The 12,590-nt window shown below is 40.1% G+C and overlaps 1 protein-coding gene across 4 annotated transcripts in view; it reads right to left on the reverse strand.

Moving 5' to 3' along the window:
• The window catches only part of LOC101472399 (protein sidekick-1), a 298,277-nt gene that overhangs the window by 26,992 nt on the left and 258,695 nt on the right, over positions 1–12,590 (reverse strand). For all 4 annotated transcript variants that reach the window (XM_004568331.6, XM_076884757.1, XM_076884759.1 and 1 more), the window contains 3 exons: positions 10,850–11,036; positions 8,145–8,243; positions 4,349–4,543 (listed from right to left, as the gene is read on the reverse strand). In XM_004568331.6, the coding sequence (XP_004568388.2) occupies positions 4,349–4,543; positions 8,145–8,243; positions 10,850–11,036 (481 nt within the window). The remainder of the gene's footprint in view (positions 1–4,348; positions 4,544–8,144; positions 8,244–10,849; positions 11,037–12,590) is intronic.

Raw genomic sequence — 12,590 nt, forward strand, 5'->3', positions numbered from 1 at the left:
CAACATGACAATGATCCAAAACACACTGCCCGGGCAACAAAGGAGTGTAAGAAGCATTTGAAAGTCCTGGAGTGGCCTAGCCAGTCTCCAGACCTCAACCCCATAGAAAATCTGTGGCGGGAGTTGAAAGTCCGTGTTGCTCGGCAACAGCCCCAAAACATCACTGCTCTCGAGAAGATCTGCATGGAGGAATGGGCCAAAATACCAGCTACTGTGTGTGCAAACCTGGTAAAGACCTATAGTAAACGTTTGACCTCTGTTATTGCCAACAAAGGTTATGTTACAAAGTATTGAGTTGTATTTTTGTTATTGACCAAATACTTATTTTCCACCCTGATTTACAAATAAATTCTTTACAAATCCTACCATGTGGATTCATGGATTTTTTTTTTCACATTCTGTCTCTCACAGTTGAAGTGTACCTCTGGTGCAAATTACTGACCTCTGTCGTCATTTTAGGTGGGGGAACTTGCACAATCGGTGGCTGACTAAATACTTTTTTGCCCCACTGTATTTGATGACGCCTCAGTGAACAGTATATCTATTAACTGAGGACCGGTATGCATACGAAGGCTTTGCTTGATTTTTTCTGATTTCCTAAGGACGTGACTGTCAGATACTGTTCATCTAATGTAGACACTTTTTAGGCCTGCCACCTCTTCTATTGTTGTCCACTTTTTCAGTTATCTCCAGTTTGCACACCAAATGTGCAAGGTTTTTGAGTCTTTGTGAATCAACTTGTTGGTATGAAAATACTATTTTATGTTTGTCAAAGTGATTTATGTTTGGCTTTTTTGGTAGAATCAGCTAAAGGAAATGGAACAAATTACATATTTTAAGACAGCCTGCTGGTAACAAAGTCCTCAAAGACATAATTCAAAATGGGTTCTTTGCTAGGTCGTCTGTTCTTTGTAGGCACAACACTGGTTCATCCCTTGAGTTGGGCTCCTTTTTTTTTATCCTTGAATGATTTACAAGTCAGTGTGGTGGCTTAACAAACAAAATAACATTGCTTTGGAAATGGTCAGGTATAAGGACTAGTGTGAAAACGAACAAGAAAGAGGCCAATGTCCAAAGAAAAACTTTGAACTTGGAGAACTGTTGCATAAACCCACTTTAGAAAATTACAACAAAATCTGACTCATTGAAAATAAATTATTAGTGAACGAGGGGTTGCTCAAAAGTCTTACACAGTACTGAAACTAATAACAATACCCAGTCACAAATCCAAAACGATATTCAAGTGTTTCTATGTTTTTACAAACCAAGTATTTGAGTTGATGATTGTAATTTTTATACAATGTTGTAATTTGTTTTTCAACAATTTTTTTGATTAATGTTTTGTTTCCTTTACAATATTATAGAAGCTGTCTTCTTCACCCTGACCTGTCTTATTTGGCTCAGCAGAACTAAAATATATATCCTGCTGCTTTTACACACACACACACACACACACACACACACACACACACACACACACACACACACACACACACACACACACACACACACACAGCGATTCTCTGCGCGATCAACCTCTCACATGTTTAAGCTGCGGGAGATTTCACTTGTCATGTTTGCATAGTAAGCTAACGATTAATAAGACGATGTCAGAGGAATTGGTGCACAAATTATCATCAGTCACCAATCAGTGCTGTCACTCTCTATACACAGTTCGTGCGATTGCAAAGTGAAAGCAAAAAACAAGCGCAAATTCAAACGCGATTTCAATATGTCACATATTGACAGTGGCTCGCCGATGCCAATGACATAATTACCCAGCTACATTTCTGAAAGAATGCAAAAGCATTGACATATATTTTTCCTTCCTACAATAGCCCGACGGGCAGGGCAGAGATAGATTTTGGTAGCCCGACTGGAAAAATCGCTAGCCCCGGGACGTCGGGCTAGCGATTTTGCGAGCCCTGCAGCAACATGACGAGCATCACGGCACTCAAATAAGAGGAAGACAAGAACTTTATATTTGCTTCTAAATTGAAGGAAATAAAACTGCTCTTTACTTCTGTAAAAGTCAAATCACTTCAAAAGTGTGTTTTTTTTCTGGCCGTCAGTGACCAGATCATTGTGGGAAGATATATCTCTTCTGTTTCAGTGTTTTAAAGACAAAACAGTGGGGGAGACCGAGTCCTTGCTAAACTCATACATCTCACCACAGGCACGGGCTGTCATACTCAGCGATTGACTGTGTTTCAATTTTACAATTCTTGTTGTTGTAGCAGCTTATGCTCTGTGATGAGGCCACTGGCTGCTAAAATTAGATAAAACTCTGAAAGGGAAATTAGCAGCTTTTTTTTTCATCTCTTAAAGTCAAAATTAACATAAGTGCAAAGTGCTGGTAAAAACTCTTGATCAATAGTAATTACTTTGGGTGAGGATGTAAGATTTATGGCGTTTGGTTCTGACTTTCTGGCCCTCCTTTCGCTCTCCTTTAGAAAAACGACTTCGAGCCTCATTTTCATTCTCACCTACTAAGTGTACAGTTTCCATCCGCCCACAACTGAGCACGGTGCTGTGGATGAGAAATATCCCAGCGTTGCAATCGACAGTTGGTGAGAAAGGCTAATAATCCTGTCTCACTCAACAAGCCAGTTAATTTTGGCGTGTTCAGAGAAAGGTATAAACAGACGGAGTGCCACAAATTTCTTCGGATAATCTACAATTCTGAAAAAGTAACACTTCCCTTTTTAAGTGATAACAGTTACAGTCAGGCCCAGAGGTAATGTTATGAACTCTTGATTTTCATTATACCTCTACAGGAGGGCTAATACCTGGTGGCTTCAATGCCTACATTTACTGACAAGTCCAGGGGAGTTTCTAAATGTCATTTCTTTTTGTTCTATGTCACACACCCTGAAAAGGTCATGCTTTTTATTTTGTGCTAATATTTAGTGCCCGGTAACAATGAATTCGCCATGTCCAACCACAAACTGCTTAGGGCCAAACTTTCCGCTTTCTTTTCTTGTGTCTGAACTCCCTTTCTGAGGAGCAAACATGAACTGCAATGACTTGCACCTTTAATAGCAAGTGATGCTGCAGAGATCACAAAATATGAAAATTCCACACTGCTCCTGCATAACGATTACTGTAAGAAATCTGACAACATAATTATACTGGTAAAATCATTATGGTTGTCCTCTATAATAGAGCTTTCTCACAGCAAACATTTAGAAAATTGCAGTTAAAATTAATAACATTAATCAAGCTGCTCGTGCTTACAACTTTTCCCTGTTTATTCTGGTTTATTTAAGACATTTTATTCCCTTATGCATCACTACAGGTCAATATGAACTGTATTAGAGATTATTACTTTGCTGTGCTATGAATTCCAAATTAGATGCATGATGTATGTATGGAGAGTCTGCAAGACAGAAGCTATTTCAACCGAAAAGCTTACACCCCTTTACTCTTGCCGAAACTCTCCATATATTACTTCACAGAGGAATGATTTTGCAAAGAAGCAAAATGAACAAAGTTGTTATACGGCTCCATTAGTTCTTCTTCAGAATCAGATCACACTGTTCGTGGTGCCAGAGAACACCGAGTGGAGATCTTCACAGCTTACTGTAATTTCGACTTCGTTCTCAAGCTCCAAGCCGCACCATCGGTGACCCCATCAGTCGCATAGTGTTTGCTCGAACATAGCAAAAGATGTGTCCCTGTAGGTCCTTTTCATGCGGTCATTTTGACTCAGCATAAAGAAAAGCAGAGGCACTCGGGAGCTAATAGCATTCATGATGACTCTGTTCCATTAAAGAGTAAGCCCATCAGTGAGCCTGTCTGCCAAGCCCTGAAACTGTCACACACGGGGAATGGTGCCATCATTAAAGAGTATTCTAAGACCAACCTCAACAGCTCTGGATAAAAGTTTCAAACTAGCTGCACCAGCCTTCCTGCTGGGTGCAGCTGGTTTAAGTGTTAAATCACCGAGGGTCAGAAGAGACCAGATTTTCGATGGGTTGTTAAGTTTCTCCGTGTTTTTTTCCACACAAACTCAGGTCTTCCATTCTTACCGAGCAGAAGCAGTTTTGTAAGGTGTCATGGAGACAGATCAGCTATCATTACTGATACTGATGGCACCTGTAGCTGCTCTGACATCTCGGAGTATTTGGACTAAAAGAGGCCTGTCGGAAGTCTGCTTTAAAGTCATGAACTACATTTCTGGGAGCAGTGTCAGACACAGGTCATTAAGTCCACAGTGGAGACGGACAGTTTTTGTGCGTCTGCAAGTGATATATGTGAGCCAGCAGGTTGGACTCCTGCTATATTTTAAACAGGAGTGGTTAAAATTAGAGCAGTCAGATCCTGAATATGCGTGAGTGTCCTTTACCTCTGCGTTCAGTGGTAACAACCACAGCTTCCTGTCCTGCACCCCAGCCCACGGCAGTGCGAGCAATGAGTCGGAAAACGTAGCTCTGCTCAGAGGAAAGTCCTGTGACGGTGAACTGCCGAGCATTGGACCCCACCTCCACTGTAGTCCAGCGCAGAGGGTCCCTGCTGTCGAGGCGGTAGGAGATCTGGTAGCCTAGTGAGGGGCAGAAGGAAAGACAGAAGGAGGAGGAAGCTATTTGAAATCTGTGTGAAATTCTTGCGTGTGATTGTGTTCACAGAGCCCACAGGAATCAAAGAGAGCACAATATGAGGCGAAACCCCCCCCCCTGCAAACATAGCTGCACAAAGCCATATCACGCAGCTTCATTTCCACAATAAAACATACAAACAAATATGTTTTTCTTCAGGTCATGAAACTACATTTGAACTCTGTTGGGATTTGATATGTGCAGCTTCTTTCCTTCATACTTACTATTTTCCAAAGACAAAGTCAGGATTTCAGAGCAGAACTCCAGTACACACTCACACATGCTCACGTTCCCCTACTCTCACAGTGTATAAACATATAACCTCTCTGTGTGTACCCTTGGCTGTGACCCATGGTGTACACGGCTCCAGTCTGTTTCTCTGTCTTATGTGCAGTAGGCCATGTAATAACACTAACATCCTTCAACACATGCACGCACGCTCAAACCACTGATCCCTGTCCAAGCTTTCCACAGGCCACTGGCCACTCACAAAGGCTCTTATTATGAAGATTGTATTGTACAGCAAATACACACTAGAAACACACAAGTGTGTGGATGTGATTAGTTCACAGTAAGACTGTCAGGATAATAATCTGCTCAGAGGCACCTAATCTGGTTGTGCGGGTGATAATCTCATCAGATAGTCTGATTAAATGTTAATGTGAATGCTGCACGTGGGAGATTACTGGATAACAGCTAGATCACAAATCCTCCTGCATCGAAACAATTGGGTCATAGCACAGCATTATGTTCTGTACCATCATTAAGCCATTGCTGCTGTCACATACTGGAGGCTAAATCTCTGTTACATTAAGTGATTGCATCACGTTAGAGAAAGCCCTTAGTCCTTTTTTCCATAAGATATAAAATGTACGATGCACTATATTTCATTATGGTTTGCATGAGCAGACTAGCAGACTGTGCATCTAATGTATACCAATTTTTTTTTTCTTTGCCTTTAGGGTTTTGAAAAGACTGGAGAGACAGACACCGATGGTATGACACAAGCAGACTGTTTTGAAGAGCAGAGCCACAAATGGAGAAAGTGTCACCAGAAGGACACCAGTAAGAGCTGAGAGAGGTTAATTTGATTTAGAAATGCTAAAGGGGATACATGCATATTAAATAAATGATCAGTATGAAGTGAATGATTGACCTTTTGTCTGTAATAGAGTGAAGTGATTGCGTGCAGATTGTTTCTGAATTCGCGTCACTCCAGAATCAGTGTCATGTATATTCCACTGGCTTTTTTTATTTTGTGACTTCACACTCATTTTAGAAAGGGTGATCAACAGTCGACACCAGAGATAAGTCTATGACTATGACTAGTGTTCAGATATTATTGTTCCCTATGTTATTTCTGTCAGAGCATCAAACGCCCTTCTGAACAGTTTTTTTATCCATCTCTGACCAATTACACATCTGCTTCATTTTGCAAAGGCTACCAAAAGAAGGAAATACAATTGTTAGCATCTACAAGAGAAAATCACTTGATAAAAAGACTATAAAGGACTATGATGCTCTATGGTCCTTGTTGGGGAAACATCACAACACATAGTTGTTTACATTATCGTAAGATATGTGGTCTATGATGTCCGGTTCCACCTCAGCCAGGGGTTAAGGGACTGGATCACAATGCATCACGGTAGACGTTCACGCTTTGGTTCAGTGTTGTTCACTGACTGACCAAAAGATCAAGACATGTTTAAACACGGTCAGCGTCTCACTTCTCATCTCATAAACTTTCGTACACCATAGTATTTTAAGCATAGTAGAGATATACAGATTGTTTTCCTTTAGGACCCGTTGAGGGTCTTAAATGAAAAAATAATTTTTTCAGCTTCCTAGTTTTTTCAAAATTTTATTTAGCTTGGATCTATGACTGAAAGCTGAACAGAGAGAGTACCTAATAAGTTAAAATGAGGGTTTTGCAGACCGTCTCAGTTAATCTGTTGTTTAGAGCTGCATTTATACTTCTTTACATTATGTTTCATGACCCTTAAAGAAGTGCTAAATGGCAAAATTATGGATGCATTAATTAAAGTTAAAGGGAATATTGATGCCTTGATTTGCTTAACTAATTAACTTCTGCATTTTTATTGCTACTGTTCTAATTTGTGATATTCTCATAATGTTTTCTTTCTCGTGCAAAGAAAATAATCATCCATCCATCGCTGATTAAATTGCCACACTAATAAAGAGCTGGTAAAGCTTTTGCTTTTGGAGTTATGTGTTTAAAGGATCATTTCACACTAACTAATCTACAAGCCAGCACAGCTAATATAAGAGATTTTTAAAATTCAGACTGAATTCAGGCAGCAGGTAGTGATGCAATGCATGCAATGATGAGCATTTTAGAGGAAATCTTTAAATGTGTGCCTTTGTAAACTTTACAAAGAGACACACTGAAATGCAAACCAATGGGAGAATACTTTTTAGTATGCATTTTAGTACTCAGCATGTAAGTATTTGCAGTACAATTTGCACACATTTGAGTAAAATGTGTCCTCTATTTTATTACTTCAGTGTGTATGTGTGGCTGTATTATATTCATAGAAGGGTGAAAGAACAAAAATGCCTCACTGCACTGTGCCAAATTAGATTGTGCACCTTCTGTAGTCTTGTTTCTCCTCTGTCCACCTTCTGTGTCAGTCCCCCATGGGTGGAGAACCCAAGGAGAAATGAGGGAGTCATGAGGACTAAAGAAACCAGTACTCTACAGACCTTTGTATCTGCATAAACACACACAACACATGCTCAGCAAGGACACAGTAGGGCTGTATGTTTGTGTGTGTGCCTGTGTGATCGAGAGAGTGAGATTTGCCCTCCCACTCATCCTTCTGCTACAGAGTGGTGTCGCACTAAATGTCCTCCCGCTAACAATACAGTCACACATCACTCAAACTGTCCTGTTCAACTCGCTCTCCCACTGAGAGGACAAATACCACTCCTCACCCAGTTACTGCGTACACACACACACACACACACACACACACACACACACACACACACACACACACACACACACACACACACACACACACACACCCCTGTCCCTCCTATCACCTCTATACATCTACTGTCTGCTGTCTCTCCCCTTCTGTTCTCTCTCTTTCCAGCTCAGCAGCTCACACATTTCTTTCACCTCTCCTCCTCTCCTGGAGTATTTTTCCGATTCACACCGCACGGTGATAATGCATGAATCTGCACATTTATTTATAAATATATATAGATGGTCATATTTATTAGGAAAGGTGCCTTAAGCACCTACAGCTGTCTTTTTTCAGGTACAGACACATATACAGAGACAGCGGGAATCTTTTCCATTTTACAGTTTGTACTTGTCACAGTAGATGTGTGTGTGTGTGTGTCTGTGTGTGTGTGTGTGTGTGTCTGTGTGTGTGTGTGTGTGTCTGTGTGTGTGTGTGTGTGTGTGTGTGGCTGAAACTGCAAAATCATTTGCTACAAGCATGAAAAATGGATTATGATTTAAATTTTGCTTTCAAATATCTGCTCACTTGTATATGTGGACGTTTGTTTTTATACCTAATATGATGCCGTTGGGGGATGCAGGTGGCTGCCAAACCACCCTAACGGATGACAATCGAACTTCTGGAAACACCATCCTGACAGGGGGTCCTGGGACTGGAGAGAAAAATAGAGAAAGGAGTTGGCAGCAGAATTAAAAGATATTAATACACAATTTAAGAGAAAAGCAGCAGCGGCAAGAAAAAGAGGCTCAAAAGAAGTGCTTCAGTTCGGTAATGAGAAAAAGAGTATCTCAGCATCTGGCTCTTATACTGTAATATGTTAGCATTATAGCACACAGATGTACGTGCATATGCTCTCCACATATACACGCCAAAACACACACAGACACACGCACACACACAAATATATACATTGAGTGAGTTTGTTACACATCTTTAAGAGGTACTTGTAAAAGACACAAAACAGAAAATGTAATTTCTTTCAGCCTCACTCGGGCTGTCGTTCCTGATAAAAGCACATGTTCCACACCAGCAAATACATGTCAACGTATGTCTGTGTGTGTGTGTGTGTGCTTGTGCTTGTGGGTACAGTAGGTGTATGTGTAGGTTCATTATACATCGCCGGGAATTGACTTCCTCATTCTTGTTTCATCCTGAAATGAGAAAAACTTTTCAAACGTGACACCGTTTGATAGAGGAGAGCGAGTGTGTCTATGAGGGTTTCAGTCTGTGTGTGTGTGTGTGTGTGAGCAGATGTGAGTTTCTGTGCGTATGTGTGAGTGCCCAAGTGTACTTCATGATTCAGAAAAGAACAGGCCAGGTTACTGCCACCCTGAAAAGTCTGCCGTGGTTACCAGGTTGATGCAGAGGCGTGGAACACATGAAGAAAAATACCCACGGCTGGGTGATTAATGAAATCATTGATTATGTTCTTTCATGCTTCTCTAAAATGCCTTACTCGCTGTTTAGTTCAGCTGCAGCAAAGATGACACAAAGAGGGCCTTTTGTAATCAATCAATCTGTATGTAGGAGGTAAAAGTTATAACAAAAGTATCTGTAGATGAATCTGCAGAAGAATCAGAATGATCTCCTTTGTCTCACGATCACAGCAACTCTTTTATAATGCTCACTTCTCCTTTCTGTCCATGTAGATCCCTTGAAGGCCTGCGTTTGTGTTTGCCACTTTCTCTTCCCACACACCTCACATGATGGCAACAGATGACTTTATGACCTTGTAAATTCATAGCTCGGGGTTTAAGGCAAATTCACAGACTTGCCATAACCCCAAACACATAAATCTGTGCCCCCTACCAACTTATTTATTTATTTAATAAACAAACAACTTTCAAAGTTTAATAAATCTTTGTTTTGTTTTTCTAAAGTCAGCGACAAATCATGTTGAATATTCACCAAATATTGAAGAAAACAGCTTTAATTATGATTTTTGCCAGATTCAAACAGCCCAAAATATCCACATACTACAGCTACAGAGGCAGGTGCACCTTCTTCTTTTTTTTATGCAGTTGGTGTGCCACAGGGATGCATATTAGGACTACTGCTCTTCTTCTACTGCTAGGTCAATAAGTATTTGGACAATGACACTATTTTTGAAATTCTGCATGCAACACTTTCTTTCAAGACTTTGGTGTCCCTGAGTTGGCCAGAGCATCTCTTTTTAAGATTTTACCAGATTCTAAATTTGGTAGATTTATTTTGTTTTTTCAGCCTAATGATGGCTTCCCTCGCTTTTCTACTCAATCAACATCTGATTTGGATTTCATACTGAGAGCTCCAGTGAGCTTCTACCAAAAGTAAATTCAACAATTAGAATTAACTCCACTCCACAAAACAGCAGTAAACAGTTCCTAAACTGTTACAATACTTTTGTTAAATCCCTTGAGTTGAAAGTGAAAGTCTGAACTTCAAATTCCATGTTGATTTTTTGTTTCCTACTCCACTATGGTGCTGTACAAAGTCAAACGTTAAAAAAAAATACATTTTGTGTGCTCTTACGGACAGTGCTGCAGTCTGCCTTTGATGTTGCTCAGTCTTGTTCAACTCCTCTTAAGCTGTGTTAAACACAGAAAAATCCAACTTTATGGTATTTTCAAATTGCAAAGAGTTGCCGTCTAATCTTCCTAACGTCATAACTATTAAAAGGGCTGAAACTGAAGTGTTCAGAACACATATGTATTTAGGCAATATTACAGATCATATCTTATCATATAAAATTCACACTGATAGGTCCATCTAACAAGTACAAATCTCTCTCCCTCCAGGTGTGGAAACCCTTGACTTCTGCTACTTTTACTGGACGGGCATCTGATCAGCATCTAGAAAAAGTATACTACTCTCTTTGAAGGTTTATGGATGGATGAATTTGTATGACCACAGACTTCATAATGGCAGATTTTTCCTCTTATCTGTGTATATGGCAGACAGAACTGGTTACAATGCAGGAAGTCAATTTTAAAGGACTGAGAAAACAGTGCTCTTGGTCATGGGGACTTCCTTTGAAGTTGCAGTGACATTCGCTTTAAACTGAACCTTTTTGTTCCTGATGCATTATGGATCTGGGTCTTATTTGCACTTGCTTGTGCTGTGTGTCAGTTATATGCGTGTGATTACTTGTGATTGTCTGTAAGTGATAAATCCCACTTGGACACATCGCTCTTGAATTAGTACTTACAAGATAGAAGATATGAAAACATATATTAAAAAGCTGGTGATTAGACAGGGTAAGAGAAAACTGGGTCCTACCATCTTCTTTGGTTCTTAGCAGTATGCGGTTGCTGGGTGGGCCGTCACCCATACGTGTGTATGCCAGCACCTGCAGCACATACACTGTGTATTTTTGGAGGGCCCCGAGGAGCAGCGACACACTCCTCTCTCCTTCTGCCACCTGAACACTGGGGGGACCTTCTGAGTCTTTCTTGCTGTATAAAACCTGCACAAAACAAATATATCTCACATAAAAAAGAAAAAAAAACATACACAGAAATGAACAAACACGTCTAGCAGTCTGTTTCAATTTTGTTCAGTGTCTGTAGCCTAAACACTCCTATCTTAGATGTACATCAGGCTACTGCAATAATTATCTGAATAACAATAACAATAATATCCTATTTTTTTTTATATACAGCACAGAATGCAACACAGTTTAAAGAAATTAAGTAATAAATTCCAAAATATAATCAGTTAAGGCTACAAAACAGCAGAACATAAAAAAAGCAAATTAAAAAAACAAACAAAACAACAACCGATGTGCATCTCTGTGTAGGGTCACAGCGAGGCAAAGCTTTGTTTCCAGTGTTTAAATGTGCAGGACAAAGCACCATTATGCTTAATCAGTGTTCACGTCTCAGTCTATTGCAGGTGATTCTTTACTTAGGTGAATTTGGACATCTGATATATTTGACTTTTTATAGTTTGTGATCAAAAGGTTTTTACACTACCTGGTTTGCACTGAGCAAACATCCTGGAGATTATTTTAAGGACCCCAAATCTGTATTTTCTAAGTTATTAAGGTGACACAATATTAGTGTTCCATCCATTATCTGCTTTGCAGCACATAACTGGGTCAAAAACACATAAAGTTATTCTCGGTTCTAAAAAAAATATTTGTTTTTCACACAGGCATACAAAGTGTATTTGTTTTTCAGCTGCTGGTTTAGTGTGCTTGCAAGTATTTCTAACACTAGAGTGGTGTGCGTGGAACTGACTCACAATACAGTGCCAGTGCTAATCATAGCCAAGTCAATGATGGAGCGCGTGAGCCTGAGCGACGATGTGACTCAGCGATGTGTTTTTGACAGCCACGGAGGACAACGGCACAGAAAAACAGGCTTCATCACCTCAAACAACAAAAAACGATCCTAAAATTAAAATGACATTAGTGCCAGCCACTAAGAAAACAAAACGGTGCACGCTGTATTTTTACAGTTTCGGATTTTAAAAAAAATATGTCAGGAGCTGCTCGCTCTTGTTTTTGTTCTTCGTTTTTCGCCTTTTCTTTTTTTTAATATTCATGAGCGTGAACATCAATACCGCACACTTAAAACCATTTGAAGGAAAATGTCACCTTAAACCCAAGTGTCTAAAAACAGAAATAGTCTTAAGGAGTGCACAGCAGGAAGCAGCAGCAACTATTCAGCATCTACTAGCACATGGAAGGTGTTAAAAAGCTGCTGCTGGCAGTCACTTCCCATCTATTAACATGTTAGGCATGCAGCTCAGTGTGATCCTTAGGAGGGCACAAGAAAACACACAGATGTGGAGTGTGATGTGCTTTGGGCATGGTGGATGACCTGGATTCCACACAGCGTTTTTCCTTTTTTTAATAGATGGCACCGGTTTATATCAGACAGTCACAGCCTATTTTCCTTTGCAGATTTATGTATTTATAACACAACCATGTCCATGGGTTTGAGGATAAATTCTCCCCCTTTTAAATCTTTGTTCTGCTGTCTTGTGTTTGGGTGGAGATTAAGAGGTGAACTCA

Source organism: Maylandia zebra, linkage group LG6, assembly GCF_041146795.1.
Source record: "Maylandia zebra isolate NMK-2024a linkage group LG6, Mzebra_GT3a, whole genome shotgun sequence".
In the NCBI taxonomy this organism is placed as follows: Eukaryota; Metazoa; Chordata; class Actinopteri; order Cichliformes; family Cichlidae; genus Maylandia; species Maylandia zebra.